The 14,645-nt window shown below is 36.9% G+C and overlaps 1 protein-coding gene across 2 annotated transcripts in view; it reads left to right on the top strand.

Moving 5' to 3' along the window:
- Window positions 1-14,645, top strand: part of MALRD1 (MAM and LDL receptor class A domain containing 1) — a 747,156-nt gene that overhangs the window by 20,696 nt on the left and 711,815 nt on the right. For both annotated transcript variants that reach the window (XM_040645358.1, XM_040645357.1), the window contains exons 3-4: window positions 9,660-9,754; window positions 10,355-10,516. In XM_040645358.1, the coding sequence (XP_040501292.1) occupies window positions 9,660-9,754; window positions 10,355-10,516 (257 nt within the window). The remainder of the gene's footprint in view (window positions 1-9,659; window positions 9,755-10,354; window positions 10,517-14,645) is intronic.

Genomic DNA, 14,645 nt, shown 5'->3' with positions numbered 1-14,645 from the left:
ACTATTTTTAAAGTGAAAAAATAATTAAGTGTGAAAATTTTCTTTTATATATCTATGTACATGTATTTATATATGGTGGTGACAATTGTGAATTTCAATTCAAAAGCTTTTAGTAACCCTCGTGTGTGTAAGGCATCATGATAAATGCTGTAAATATCAGAAAGACTATTACGATATATGCTGCAGATTATATGATCTCTTTGAAAAGCACTCTTGACAATAACACAATGAATTATAATACAGGGGAAATTTTAGAAGTGCTGCAATGTTAGTCTGAGCATACTACTCTGTGGATACAGGCAAATTCTGACCCACTCCAAATGGAAACTGATGTCATTGTTTTATTTATTTATTTATTTATTTATTTATTTATTTATTTATTTATTTTTATGATGTTATGTTTGTCACCATACAGTATTTCATTGGTTTTTGATGTCGTGTTCCATGCTTCATTGTTTGCATATAACACCCAGCGCTCATTGCAATATGTGCCTTCCTTAATACCCATCACTGGGCTAGCCCAGCTCCCCACCCCCGTCCCCTCTGAAACCCTCACTTTAAGATAAGACTTGAGAAAGGGCTTGAATGATAAGTGGTATTTCAGTGGATGGGGAAGTAAGAGACGATATTTAAGACTGAAAGAACCACAGAAGGACCAAGAGATACTGGTGTGCCCAGGTAGTGATAGAACAATCTGCTCTAATTCTAATGGAGAGTAGGCCAAATGTGTATTTGGAATGTCAAGAGTTATGGCGCCCAAAGGTTCCTGATTTTGTTCATCAGGACCATTGCCTTCTCTCTTTTCCCTCCTCCATCCAACTCCTTCATACTTGACAATCCTGTTTCTGCTGCTGTCCAACCAGGCCGCAGAAATGAGAGATGTTGATGGATGTATGGCAGTGGCTGAGGTTTTGCACAAAGAATTTCAAAGGCATACATATTTGGTGCTTAATGATTCATTCTGCCTCAAGTAGTGTTTTGCAGAGAGCTTTATTTCTTCCACAAATTCTTTGATTGTCAAGCTAATAATATCAAGGTCCTTGGTGTGTGTCCACATGTTGTGTGCATTTTAAATTAGTGAGCTTACCTGAAGTTTTCATAATTCCTGAACAAAACTGATGCCTATTTCTTATTAGATAATACAATATCTGTTTATTTTCCCATTTCTTTTATTTCAAATTCAGAATAATACATCAGTCAGGGAATCAGAGTTGACAACTTAGATGATTATTTGACTTAACTGATAGGACATCAATGAAAGTTTTCCATATAACAAAAGTAGTAGAGCTGTCAAATCTTTTAAAGTAAGTATTATTATTCCAAGGATTTGAGCTAAATAATAATACATTCTATAATTTCTCTGTAGAAATACAGAAATTTATTATTCCATGCATTTGAGCTAAGTAATAATACATTCTATAATTTATCTTTATAAATACAGAAATGTTTTCATATATGTCATTTGTTTTTCTTCTGGCAGGAATTTTATTCTTTACAGGCAGATGGCTTTTTATTTGTAAAATTTATATGGGTATATATTCTTCAAATTAATTCAGCCACAAGTGATAAAAATCCATACTCAACAAAAATACGTAAAATCAAATAATAGTGTATTAAAATAAATATAATACAAATTTCAAAGAATATATCTTTTTTTTTTTTTTCAAGAATATATCTTTGGAACCACAGCCAAATAGCCAGTAGACTGAGATTCTCCCAAATGAATGTGGCCAGGCAATATTACCAATTAAAGCAGCTGGAAAAGACCCAGTGGATTTCAGTTCTTTGCAAATGAATTCTGGCAACCTGATGAGTAGATACATTGATTCAGTATGTGCTACAACTGAATTAGTCAAGGAAGGCTTTACAAAGACTCAACTAGTTTAAGCTTCACAGACTGGTCAACACCTTAAATGTAGCAAGTGGAACAAGAAAACCAAATAATGCCTACCTAATTGTGGTAGGAAGAATTCTGAAGATGTACCCCCCCCCCCGAGATTCCCGCCCCCTGGTTATTCAATCAATGCAAATCTAGGTACTTTTGTGAAAGGATTTTATAGATGTACTGTGGTTATGAATCAGCTGACCTTAAAATAAATTTAACCTGGACTGTTGAAGTAAGCCCAATGTAATCACACGGTTCCTTAGGACCTTCTATATACAAGATCGTGTCATTTGCAAATAGAGATAGTTTTACTTTCGTTTCCATTCTGGATGCCTTTCATTTCATTTCCTTATCTAATTGGCTAGAAACCCTGGTGGAATTTTGAATAGAAGTGGTAATAACAGGTATCCTTATCTTATTACCATTAGGGGGAACATTTTCAATCTTTTACCGTCGGGTATGATGTCAGGTGAGGGTTTGTTGTAGAAGTCATTTGTCAGGTAAGCATGTTCCCTTCTGTGACTAATATGTTGAATGTTTTTCATCATGAGAATTTGTCACATGTGTTTTCTGCATCTATTGAGATGATCATGTGATTTTTGGCCTTTACCTGATCAATATGGCATTTTATAGTGATTGGTTTTCATATGTTTGCATTCTTGAGCATAATTCTACTTGGTCATGGTGAATAACACTTTTATATCTTGCTTGGTGAGACTTTCTTGTATTTTGTTTAGGATTTTTACATTTATATTAATCAGAGTTATCGATCTATAGTCTTCTTGTCACACAGTTTGTCTGGTTTTGATATCAAGGTAATAGACTCACAGAATGAATTGAGAAGTGTTCTCTCCTTTTTGACTTTGTGCGAGAGTTTGTAAAGTATTGGTTTTAATTCTTCTTTAAATGTTTTATAGAATTCAGTGGTTAATCCTTCTGTGACTGAGAATTTATTTGTGGAAAGCTTTTTGACAGACTCATTCTCTTTACCTGCTACAGTTTATTCAGATTTTGTATTTCTTCTTGAGTCGGCTTTGGTCCCGAGTCAATGTTTGTGTCTTTCTAGGAATTTGTCATATCATCTACGTTATCCAATTCGTTAGCTTGCAATTGTTGGCAATATTACCCTATAGGTTTTTGTTTCTGTAAGGTTGGTAGTTCTGGCCCTTGTTTAACTCTTCATTTAGCAAATTGGGTCTTTTTTTTTTTTTTCTATTAGTCAGTTTAGTAAAAGCTTTGTTAATTTTGTTGATCTTTCCAAGAACCAACTTTCAGTTTGTTTCTTTTGTTTGTCTGTTTTTTAATTTCATTTATCTCTGCTCTAAAATCAAATGAAAACTTGGCTGGCTTTGGTATTAATCTGCTCTTCTTTTAAGCTTTTTAAGGTGGAAGGTTAGACTATGATTTAAAAACTTTCCTTTTTTTAATTTAGTAATTTACAGCTATACATTTCTCTTTCTTTCTTTCTTTCTTTCTTTCTTTCTTTCTTCCTTCCTTCCTTCCTTCCTTCCTTCCTTCCTTCCTTCCTTCCTTTTCTTTTTTTAGATTTTATTTATTTATTTGAGGGAGAGAGAAAGAGTGCAAGTGGGGAAAGGGAGAGGGAGAAGCAGGCTCACTACTGAGCGGGGGAGCCTGATGTGGCACTCAGTCCCAGGACCCTGGGATCATGACTTGAGGCTAAGGCAGACACTTAACCAACTGAGCCACCCAGGCACCCCCACAACTTTATTTCTAAGCACTGATTTAACTGCATCCCATGCATTTTGATACAGTGTGTCTTCATTTTCATCCATCTCATGTATTTTCTAATTTTTATTCTGATTTCTCCTTTGACTCATTGGTTATTTAGGAGTATGTTACAGAGTTCCACAGATTTGGAAATTTCCATTTCTTTCTGCTATTGACTCAAATCACTCCATTGTGGCTGTAGAAAAATACTTGTTTAATTCATATATCATTAAATATATTGAGACTTTGTTTGTGGCCTGAAGTATGGTCTTTACTGGAGAATATTCTGCATGCACTGTAGAAACATATGCATTTTTCTGTCTTTGGATGGAGTGTTCTGTATGTGTCTGTTAGGTCTAATAGGCATATTGTGTTGCTCAAGTCTTTTGTTTCCTTGCTGATCTTCTGAGTGTTCTGTCCATTCTTAAAAGTGGGGTACCAAAGTCTCCGACTATTACTGTTGAGTTGTCTGTTTTCACTTTGCTTTTATTAGCTTTTGCTTCATACACGTTAGGGCTCTGCTTTGAAGTGCATATCTTTATAATTATCATATTTTCTTGATGGGTTGATTCTTTTATCATTATAAATTGTACTCATTTGTCTCCAGTAATTTTGTGTGTGTGCATTAAATCTTTTTTCCGCTGAATTCCCAGCTCTCCTTTGGTTATTGTTTGTATGTTGTGGGTTTTGTATTCTTTTATATTCATCCTTTTTGGGTAGTTGTGTTGTTGGATCATATTTTTCTACAACTCAGAGATGTAGAACTCAGAGTTCTGATTGGAGACAATAATCAATTTACAAATAGCATAACTACTGCTAAGATGGGATTTACACCTGCCACCTGCTGTTTGTTTGCTGTGTCTCATGCGTTTTTTGTTACCCTTTTCCTCCATTACTGTTTCTGTTACATAGATATTTTGTAGTGTATTCTGTTAATTTGCTTTTTCACTATGTATTTTTTTGAATTACTTTATTAGTGGTTGCTCTAGAGATGATAACAGTCTGGGTTGGGTTAATACCAACTTAATTGCAATAGTATATGAAATAAATTTGTCTTATCTATCTCCATTCTCCACAACTTTACTATGTTACTGTCCCAAGTACATCTTTATACATTATATGCTCATCAACAGGGAATTATAATTTTTTATTCTTATCAGTTATAACAACCAGTTATAATGATTAGTTATTGATTTTTATAGTTTCTATCTTTTGATGTTCTCGATATTCCATTGATACTCTCTATTTTGTGAGACATCATTCTATGGTTTCTTTAGTACTTTAGACTTGGTTTCCATTGGCTCTTTGAAATATTTAAAAGAGCTGACTTAAGGTCTTTATCCAGTAGGTCCAATGTTTTGGCTTCCTCAGAAACACTTTCTATTGAATGTTTTTTTTCTTCTGTATGGGTCATATTTTCTTGTTTCTTTACACGTCTCACAATTTCTTTGGAAATACAGACATTCAAAACAATATAATATGGCAAATCTGAAAGCCTGATTTCCTACCTGCCACATCTTGTTGTTGTCGTTGTTTGTTTGTTTAATTTGTTGTCGTTTTATAGTTTAGAGACTTTTCTAGACCAATTCTGTAGTCTTTGTTCTTTTTTTTTTTTAAAGATTATATTTATTTATTTGACAGAGATAGAGACAGCCAGCGAGAGAGGGAACACAAGCAGGGGGAGTGGGAGAGGAAGAAGCAGGCTCATAGTGGAGGAGCCTGATGTGGGGCTCGATCCCGTAACGCCGGGATCATGCCCTGAGCTGAAGGCAGGTGCTTAACCGCTGTGCCACCCAGGCGCCCCTGTAGTCTTTTTGTTCTTGTCATGTGTAGCCACTGAATTCTCTGCGTGGTCAGCTTCATGGTCAGTTAATGATTGAAAAAAGAGTTCCTTAAATGCTGGAATCAATAAATCACCCAGCGTTTGTTGAGGGACTTTTGTGCATGTGTTGAGTCGCCTTCAACAGAACAAGACAGTTGACAACTCTGTCTTAGTCTTAACTTTCTGCTTTCACAGAGCCTCAAAGTCAGCCAGAGGTGAGAGCTGAGGGCTTTTCCAGTCTTTCCAAAGCATGTGCATAGCCCTGTACAAGTACGTGTCCATCTGGATCTGCAGGAAAGATAGGAGTATTTCGAAGCCACGTCCTATGGAACATCCCATTCCCCAGAGTTTGCTTTCAGCTGTTTGGTTAGACTATTTGAGCCCCAACTGTTATATGCTACCTCAGGCAACTATAAAATTAAAATATTTATCTCTCATATCCTCCATTTCCCAAATTATAAGTGATTTATCGGAGTGAATGTGAGCAGAAGGAGCATAAATCCTATTGCATGTTACAGAGCAACCAACTGGCTCCAATGCTCATGAGAAGAAGGCTTTTTGCACTGGGCAAGTTATTAATGTGGTGAATTTCAGAGAGCCTTGTAAGTGGGGTCTTTCGGGGAAACACCAGACATGACAAATAATGACAATTATTTGGTAATGAGGCTTTGAAAGAGCTCTAACTGTTTTCTGCTCATTGCTGTAGCACTCATGCTGGGCCGCTATTTTTCAAAGTTATTATGGAGCTGGAAGTGGGCAATGGGAATAGGGCAAGTTAAAAAAACCATAAGGGGTTCCTGGGGTGCTCAGTCGGTTGAGCATCTGACTCTTGATTTTGGCTCAGGTCTTGATCTCAGGGTCCTGAGTTCAAGCCCCGTGTTGGGCTCCACTTTGGGTGTGGAGCCTACTTAAAAAAACAAAGACGAAAACAAAAACAAAAAACAACCAAAAACCATAAAACTCACTTGCCAGGTTTTTTTTTTTTTTTTCATTGCCTGTACGGAGGAGTAAATTTTCAGAGGTCTTTACATTGGCATTTTTGTTAACCTTACTCTCCTGTTTATGGTCAAGTTTTACGATCCACTAAAGTGATTCCTCTAGCTCTTCATCACTGAAGGAGGCTTAAATTGATACAGCTGCATTTATTTATAAGTTGCCAACAATTTTAAGAGATTACTACTTGAGAGTGTCCTTTAAGAGATACAGTTTTAGCAAATATTACATGGTTGTGTTGAGCTTGTTAGTTTAATGAGCGGGTATGAGACAAAACTTATGATTTAATGGAAACAGAATTTAATAAATAGAAATTACCAACTGGAAAAAGTTCATATCAAAGACTATTATTTCCCCTCTGTTATCTGAACTTAGGCTAATTTCTGTCATCGATGAACACACTTTTGCCTTTCCAAAAGTTTTGACATTTTAACCTTTGCTTCAGGCCTTGGACCTTGTCATGATGATCCATTCCTGCAGCCTGATTTTTGGGGAAAAGTTCTCGAGGACTGATATTATCTCACCATCAAAATACTCAAATTTTTTAAGTTCCTTTGAGCCAGTTGGTTGCTCTGTAACATGCAATAGGATTTATGTTCCTTCTGCTCACATTCATTCCTATTAATCACTTAGAACTTGGGAAATGGAGGAAATGCAAGGCTGCCTGTCAATTGTTGAAGAAAGTAAGACTGAAAATTCTACCTTATCTTTCCGGGGGATCAAGGCTGGTGGAATTCACTGCCAAAGTTGTTGGATTTAGCCCTCTAGACTTGATTCATGCTTTTTGTTGCTTTCATATTTTATAGACTTCCTTTTTTTGGATCATCAATCTTGGTTTATGTTGGAATTTTATTCCAATGCTTACCCAGCTATTGAGAAAAAAATATTCTTTAAAGGCCTTTTAATGTAAACACTTAACATTATCAACAAAATCATACTGCTTGTTCTTACTTTGTCATTTTGGTAGTTAACACTTTACCATGAGATTATTTGAAATATGTTTTAAAGATATGGTATGTGCTTGCTTTTATGGATGCAGGCATAAAATGGGAATTTATGAACCATATTAACAAAATGAGATGAATATGGTAGAGATTAATAGGAAACTTACAATGGTGACAATGATGTTTGCGTATGTGTGTGCGACATGATTGTTAGTAGGCTATTTCAGGGGTAAGTAGGGTGTGTGCAGAAAACATGGGGTACATTTTTGGTTATCAGCTTCTTCAGTCTGCTTTCAGTGGTTAGATGCAACAGTCAGAGGGGGTGTAGGATGAAGGAATGGGTGTGTGGGAAAAACTTAAGCTGCCAAGGACGTGCTTCTTTCCTGTATACTTATAGACATGATGACCTAAGTGTTTTGGAAAACAAAAGGGAGTTTTCCATAAGACAGTATTTTTCTCTAAGGAATATCTTCATCAGTGAATTAAAGAAAGTCTATATTCACACTATAGGGAGCAAGGTAAAATTGAGTGTGCATTTAAAAAAATGCTTCCTATTGCCACTAAGTTGGTAATTAAAGGTAGATATCAGATGTCAGTATTGGGTGCATTTTGAACACTCCTTTTTTTCACCCATAAAATTTATTCCTAGACAAATGTCAAAAGATCGCAAGCTGTTTTCTGAATTTAAAACTTTACCTTTGGGCGCCTGGGTGGCTCAGTCAGTTAAGCGTCTCCTTCGGCTCAGGTCATCATCCCAGGGTCCTGGGATCAAGCCTGCATCTGGCTCTCTGCTCAGTGGGGAGCCTGCTTCTCCCTCTCCCTCTGCCTGCAACTCCCCCTGCTTATGCTCTCTCTATATATATGTGTATCTCTCTCTGTCAAATAAATAAAAAAGATCTTTTTAAAAATAAATGAAACTTTACCTTTTTAAAATTTATTTATTTATTTATTTATTTATTTATTTATTTATTTATTTATTTATTTATTTAGAGTTTGAGCGGGGGAAGGGGCAGAAGGAGAGGGAGGGAGAGAACCTCAAACAGATTCCACACCGAGCTTAAGGTCTCATGCGTGACTTGATCTCACAACCCTGAGATCAGAACCTGACTTGAAATCCAAAGTCTGATGCTTAACTGACTGAGCCACCCAGTTGGATACTATTCATTTCTATTGCTACTAATATTGTTGCAATAACACTTATTTAAATAATAATATATAATATGTAAATAATAATATATAATATGCTAAGCAAAATTCATTTGCTTAGCATTTGCGTTACCTTCTGAGCATGAAGCAAGAGCAAACTAACGATTGTCCACTGTATTACCGTGATACCAGCTCTTCATCTAAATTATGTTTATATAATTATTCCAGGGAGTACATTCTCAGAACGGTCTTCTTTTATTGCAGGGATTTCAATTATGCCTCTGACCATATTTATAACAATCATTAATGTCATTATTTTCTATTTAATTAAGGTACAGTTTTGGAATATGTATGGGAAGAAGAGTCTTCTTAGGTTTCATAATTTTACTATTCTCTCAATGATGTGACAATTAAATTTGATTTCCAACCGAGCTTTAAACGACCATGGAATAACTTGGTTGATAGGTTATCATAATCATCAATAACATCATTTTTTTATTCCTTTTGACAAATAGCAAAACACCGAATAGAGTAGTAGAACATAGCGGTTCCCCAGTTATACACCATAACCATGTCAAGCATTGTAGGAAATTTATGGAAGCCCAGGAAATGTGCCACATGTATGTTCTAGCCTTCTAAACAGTAACAGTTCCCTGGCAGAGTCTTCACTGCAACATGTTGGGAAGCATCAGGGCTCTGCATTGCTGTTTTCCATGGTCCCACGGAAAGCTGGGACTCTTCGATCCAATTCTTTCAAAAGTAAATCACAGCAAACAATGATCTCCTTTGAATTTTTCATTTATTTGGTGGGCGATCCCAGTACAGTATTTTCCCTGAATACCATCTTTGCAGGGCTATAACTTTCTAGGTTACAGGAGATAAATTAGGTCGTGGACTGCAGCCCATAATTGTGTTATAGGGAGTATAATCACAATGAGCTATTTCACTGGGGAATGTAATGATGTAAAACCATCAGTCAGACCATTTGCAAAAGTGAATGATGTGGTTAAATGTTTCATTCTTGAAACAGAAATATATTGACCTAGTGTGGATATGGGCCTGAATTATTATTGCCTGATGTACTAATTAAGTTTACCAAGGATTGCTCTGATTGTAACACGTGGACTATTGTTGCCAACAGCCCACTTTCTCTCACTGGTCTCCAAAGTGGATTCTACTTCCTCAGATTTAAGAAGCAGAGTTTTTCTTCCAACGAATAACCAACATACCTGTCAGGTATTTGAAAACACACAGCATTCTTTTTTTTTTATAATAATTTTTTATTATGTTATGTTAGTCACCATACAGTATATCCTTAGTTTTTGATGTAATGTTCCATGATTCATTATTTGTGTATAACACCCAGTGCACCATGCAATACGTGCCCTCCTTAATACCCATACCAGCCTATCCCAATCCCCCAGTCTGTTTGAAGCCCTCAGTTTGTTTCCCAGAGTCCATAGTCTCTCATGGTTCATTCCCCCTTCTGTTTACCCCCCCTTCATTCTTCCCTTCCTTCTCCTACCGATCTTCCTATTTCTTATGTTCCATAAATGAGTGAAACCATAAGATAATTGTCTTTCTCTGCTTGACTTATTTCACTTAGCATAATCTCCTCCAGTCCCGTCCATGTTGCTGCAAATGTTGTGTAATCGTTCTCTCTGATGGCTGAGTGCTATTCCATTGTATATATGGACCACATCTTAATCCAGTCATCTGTCGAAGGACATCTCGGCTCCTTCCACAATTTAGCTATTAGCACACAGCATTCTAAATACTTTTCACATTTGGGAAATTCTGTTTTATAATTGTTTGGACATTACTTATTTTTCACAGGTTACATTTTATTACTTCTCCAGCCAAATGAGTGGAAAATTAATGGCTGGCCTTCAAACTTCATGTGGTGGTCCCATTCAGCATTTATGGCAAAACACAGCTGGGCTCCGAAATCAGTGGGAGAGAAACGTCATGAACGTCCAGAGCAACCAGAAATTTCAGGTATGTGTGTTATATTTTCTAAACATATCATTGAAGGAAAAATGATAAAATATAGGTCTTTAACTGATGTGGGAAACAAAGCAGAAGAAAAATTATTAAATTTCCTTACTACCTACAGCCCATTGACAAGTCCTTGAAATAGGCACAGTGACATTCCTCTAGGGACTCAGCTGCCTCGATGTTAATACTTTGCTAAGGGCGAAAGGCAGTCTTAGCCTGACCCCCGGGACCCTGTAAGTCTACTTTAACATGTAAAAATTCCCCAAGGTACATATTGGCAATCATCCCCCAAGCATATGACCCACCAACATACATCTGAAGGGTCTCATGACTCAGGTTTTATTAGACAGTAGTAAATGACCTTTTCCCAAAAATAACTAGCCCCCTCAAGGTCCTGGAAACCTTGCTTCCAAAATTCCTTAGAGACTGACGCTATCCCTAGCCCCCTCCCAGCTTGAAAGATATAATGGGCCACTCGTCATGACCCCAGTGCAGCTCTTTCTGCCCATGGGTCCTATCCTGTGCTTTAATAAAACGGCCTTTTTGCACCAAAGACGTCTCAAGAATTCTTTCTTGGTTGTCGGCTTCGAACCCTGACACCTTTCCTACATAATTAACAACAGATGAATTAAAAGTAGGTTGACCACTGTCCCAGTCAGCCAAGGACTGAGGGATTTGCCAGGACTTTCAAGCACTGAAACAAGTCTCAGGAAATTGGAATGGCCAGTCACTCTAAAAGACACTTTTAAAAGAAGGTTTTAAATTTGTGTATAAAAACTAAAGTTGATATATATATTAACGTATATTTATGTATCAGTCAAATATAACTTTCTAATTATCTTCTTAATTTCTTAAATCCCCTTCATTTTCTATTTCTCTTACTATTCCAACCTTCTCTTTCTTTTCATTTCTTATTCTTAAGAACTACTTATCTTCCAGAATTTTCTCATGCTTTTGAGAGAACAGGGGTGTACTGGGTAATGAGGAAATAGACTATTTGATTTAAATACTAATTCCAAATGCTGTTGAAGTAGAATAATTGTCATATTCATTTCATGGCTAAACTCAAATTATTCAATACAGCCTTTATTTTCCAAAATAATTTTGAGAATGAAAGCCGGTGCAAGCCTATAAAAGACAAACTTATTTATGCAGCCTAATAAAACTTATGTATGGTGGAAATTATAATCTAATGATTATTACAGGAGTTCTTGGTAAAGCATTGCATATTTTTACATTTGGGAGAGCCAAGAAAAATTTGCCATTAAAAACAGGATCTTAAAGCATTTTATTCTGAATGAATTTGCCTTTTAAACCTGGCTTGCTGGCCGATGTAGCCAACTCCACTAAAGCAGGTTTCCTTTATCATCTATTATTTGACTAGTATAATAATCAATTTTATAATTTCGATACAGAGTAGAAAATCATCTGCTATGTGATGGATTTAGCACTTGCTTAGCTATAGGGATTGAATTGGATTGACTTCTAACTTCAGTTATTTTGAGTGGTAAGAGGAAGGATGGGAGAATGAACAGAATTTCTATTATAAAATTGAATTGTAAGCTGTAAGAATGGCACATTTTCTTAATTGCTCTGTCATAAATTCACTGTAGTTTGAAATTTCTGGCTTTTGTAAGCTAAATGGGGATCCAAAGAGGATCAGAGAAAATCACTTCGTAGATGGTTAAATGACACCTAGATGATAGGACTTCAGAGGAACTGTATGGTTGGAAACATAATTCTGGCATTTGAAGCTTTGCACTCTACTGAAGTCAAGTATATTGGTGTGTGTGTGGAGGGGGATGGGCGGCAGGGTATCTTAAGCCATCGGGCATTTAAGTCTTCCTGTGAGTGATTGATTCATTTATTTAACAAAGACTCACTTGGGGCACTCAGGATGCACCACGTGGGATTCAGGGAATGTTCCTAGTACGCATAAAGAAAAGAATTCTCTCCCAGATTTGTTGAGATATAACTGATACATGTGTAAGTTTAAGGTTTGTAATGTGATGATTTGATGCGTGTACATTGTGGAATGATTACCACAATAAAGTTAGTTGACATATCCTTCACATCACTTAATTACAATTTTTATCATGCAGTAAAAACATTTAAGATTTACTTTCTTAGCAACTTGCAAGTATATAGTACAGTATTATTAGCTATATTCCCCATGCTGCTTATAGATACCCAGAATTTATTACTCATTTTATAGCTGGATGTTTGTACCCTTTGACCAACATTTTCCCATTTCCCCCACCATGCAGACCCTGGCAACTAAAAAATTAGTCTCTTTCTATGAACGTGGCTTTTATAGATTCCACATATAAGTGAATCATAGAGTATTTGTCTTTCTGTGACATTTTTCACTTAGCATAGTACCCTCAAAGTTCCAGCCATGCTGTCATAGTGATAGGAATTCTTTCCTTTCTTGGCTGAATAATACCTTTGTGTGTATACACCACATTTTCTTTTCTTTATCCATTCATCTGTTGATGGACACTTGGGTTCTTTATGTCTTGGCTATTGTAAATAATGTTTCAATAAATATGAGGGTGCAAATCCCTTTGAGGTAATGATTTCATTTCTATTGATTATATACCCAGAAGTGGGGTTGCTGGATCATATGGTAGTTCTAATTTGAGTTTTTTGAAGAACTGCCGTACTGTTTTTCATAATGGTTGCACTGGTTTACATTCCCACCAACAGTGAATAAGGGTTCCCTTTTCTCCACATCCTTCCAAACACATTAGCTCTTGTCTTTTTGATAATAGCCATTCTAAGAGGTGTGTGTGAAGTATATATCTCATCGTGGTTTCGATTTGCATTTCCCTGATGATCAGTGATGTTGAGTATCTTTTCATGTACCTGTTGGCTATTTGTATGTCTTCTTTGGAATGATGTCTGTCTTTGGAATGATGTTCTCTATTTTGTTTGTGTTGTATTTTTTTTTTTTTTTCGCTATTGAGTTGTACTAGTTTCTTATATATTTTGGATACTAACCCCTTATCTGATAGATGGTTTGTAAGGGGAAGATTAACGATGGGCATGTGGAAGGGAGACTATGTGTTTCTGGATTTGGGGTGTGTGTGTGTGAAGACCGAGAACCTTGAGCACCAATAGTGCATCTAATTTGTTGTGGCTATTCAGGTGTCATTAACCACTAGAGAAGTTTCTAGTTTCTTTCTTTTTTTTTTTAAAGATTTTATTTATTTTTTATTTGAAAGAGAGAAAGAGAGAGAGAGCATGAGTGGAGGGGGGAGGGGCAAAGGGAGAGGAAGAAGCAAGCTCCCCACTGAGCAGGGTGCCCGACTCAGGGCTCGATCTGAGGACCCTGAGATCATGATCTGAGCTGAAGGCAGGTGTTCAACCCACTGAGCCACCTGGGCGTCCCTAGTTTATTTCTTAACATTTCTCTTCTTTCTCCCCTATGTCTCTCTGTCTTCTCTCAATAACAAAGCAAAACAAAACAAAAGAGCCACAAGACCAGAGCCAACAGGGCTCTTGAGGGGATTGAGTCACAGGGACTGGATGCTGAAGGACGGACTTGCTGAAGTCCCTTCTGTCTGTATGCTCACATAAACTCTAATGACCGAAATGGGATTTTGTCTGTGTGTAAACTTTCTGAGCAGTTACACATCTTTTCCCACTTTGAAACAGAGTAGATGGTGAAAGAATCCTAACCTCTCTTTGCCAAGCTTTGTGCCTTCTCATCTCTGTCTCCACCTTAAGGTCAAGGTCTTTACTGGTGAGTGGCCGATGGGAGATTTGGACACTGGGGAGCTGGAACCTGCTGAGTCTTGTGTGTTAAACCTTTTGAAATAACGTCCTTGTGTTTCCCAGGCATCCATTCCCAAATGGCACATTGCAGGGGCTGATGATTAAATAGGTGTACAACTAAATATAAAACTTACAACTCCCAAATATATCACCTCCAGGGCCGTCGGGCTGTAGCTGAGGCAGCGAGGTTATTCACTTGAGTGCTTTAAAATGCAGCAGCGGCGTCAGCGAAAGCAGATGCATGTGCAGTGTATTAACTTGTTTGCCAGAACACTTTACTGCTGATATGAAAACAGTGCCTCTACCCTAGAGGCTTTGTAAAACGTAGGAAACCCTATGACTCTCTTGG

Source organism: Ursus maritimus, unplaced genomic scaffold (assembly GCF_017311325.1).
Source record: "Ursus maritimus isolate PB19 unplaced genomic scaffold, ASM1731132v1 scaffold_31, whole genome shotgun sequence".
Lineage (NCBI taxonomy): Eukaryota > Metazoa > Chordata > Mammalia > Carnivora > Ursidae > Ursus > Ursus maritimus.
The sequence above is the reverse complement of the archived record's forward strand: the minus strand, read 5'-3'. Positions and strand labels throughout refer to the sequence as shown.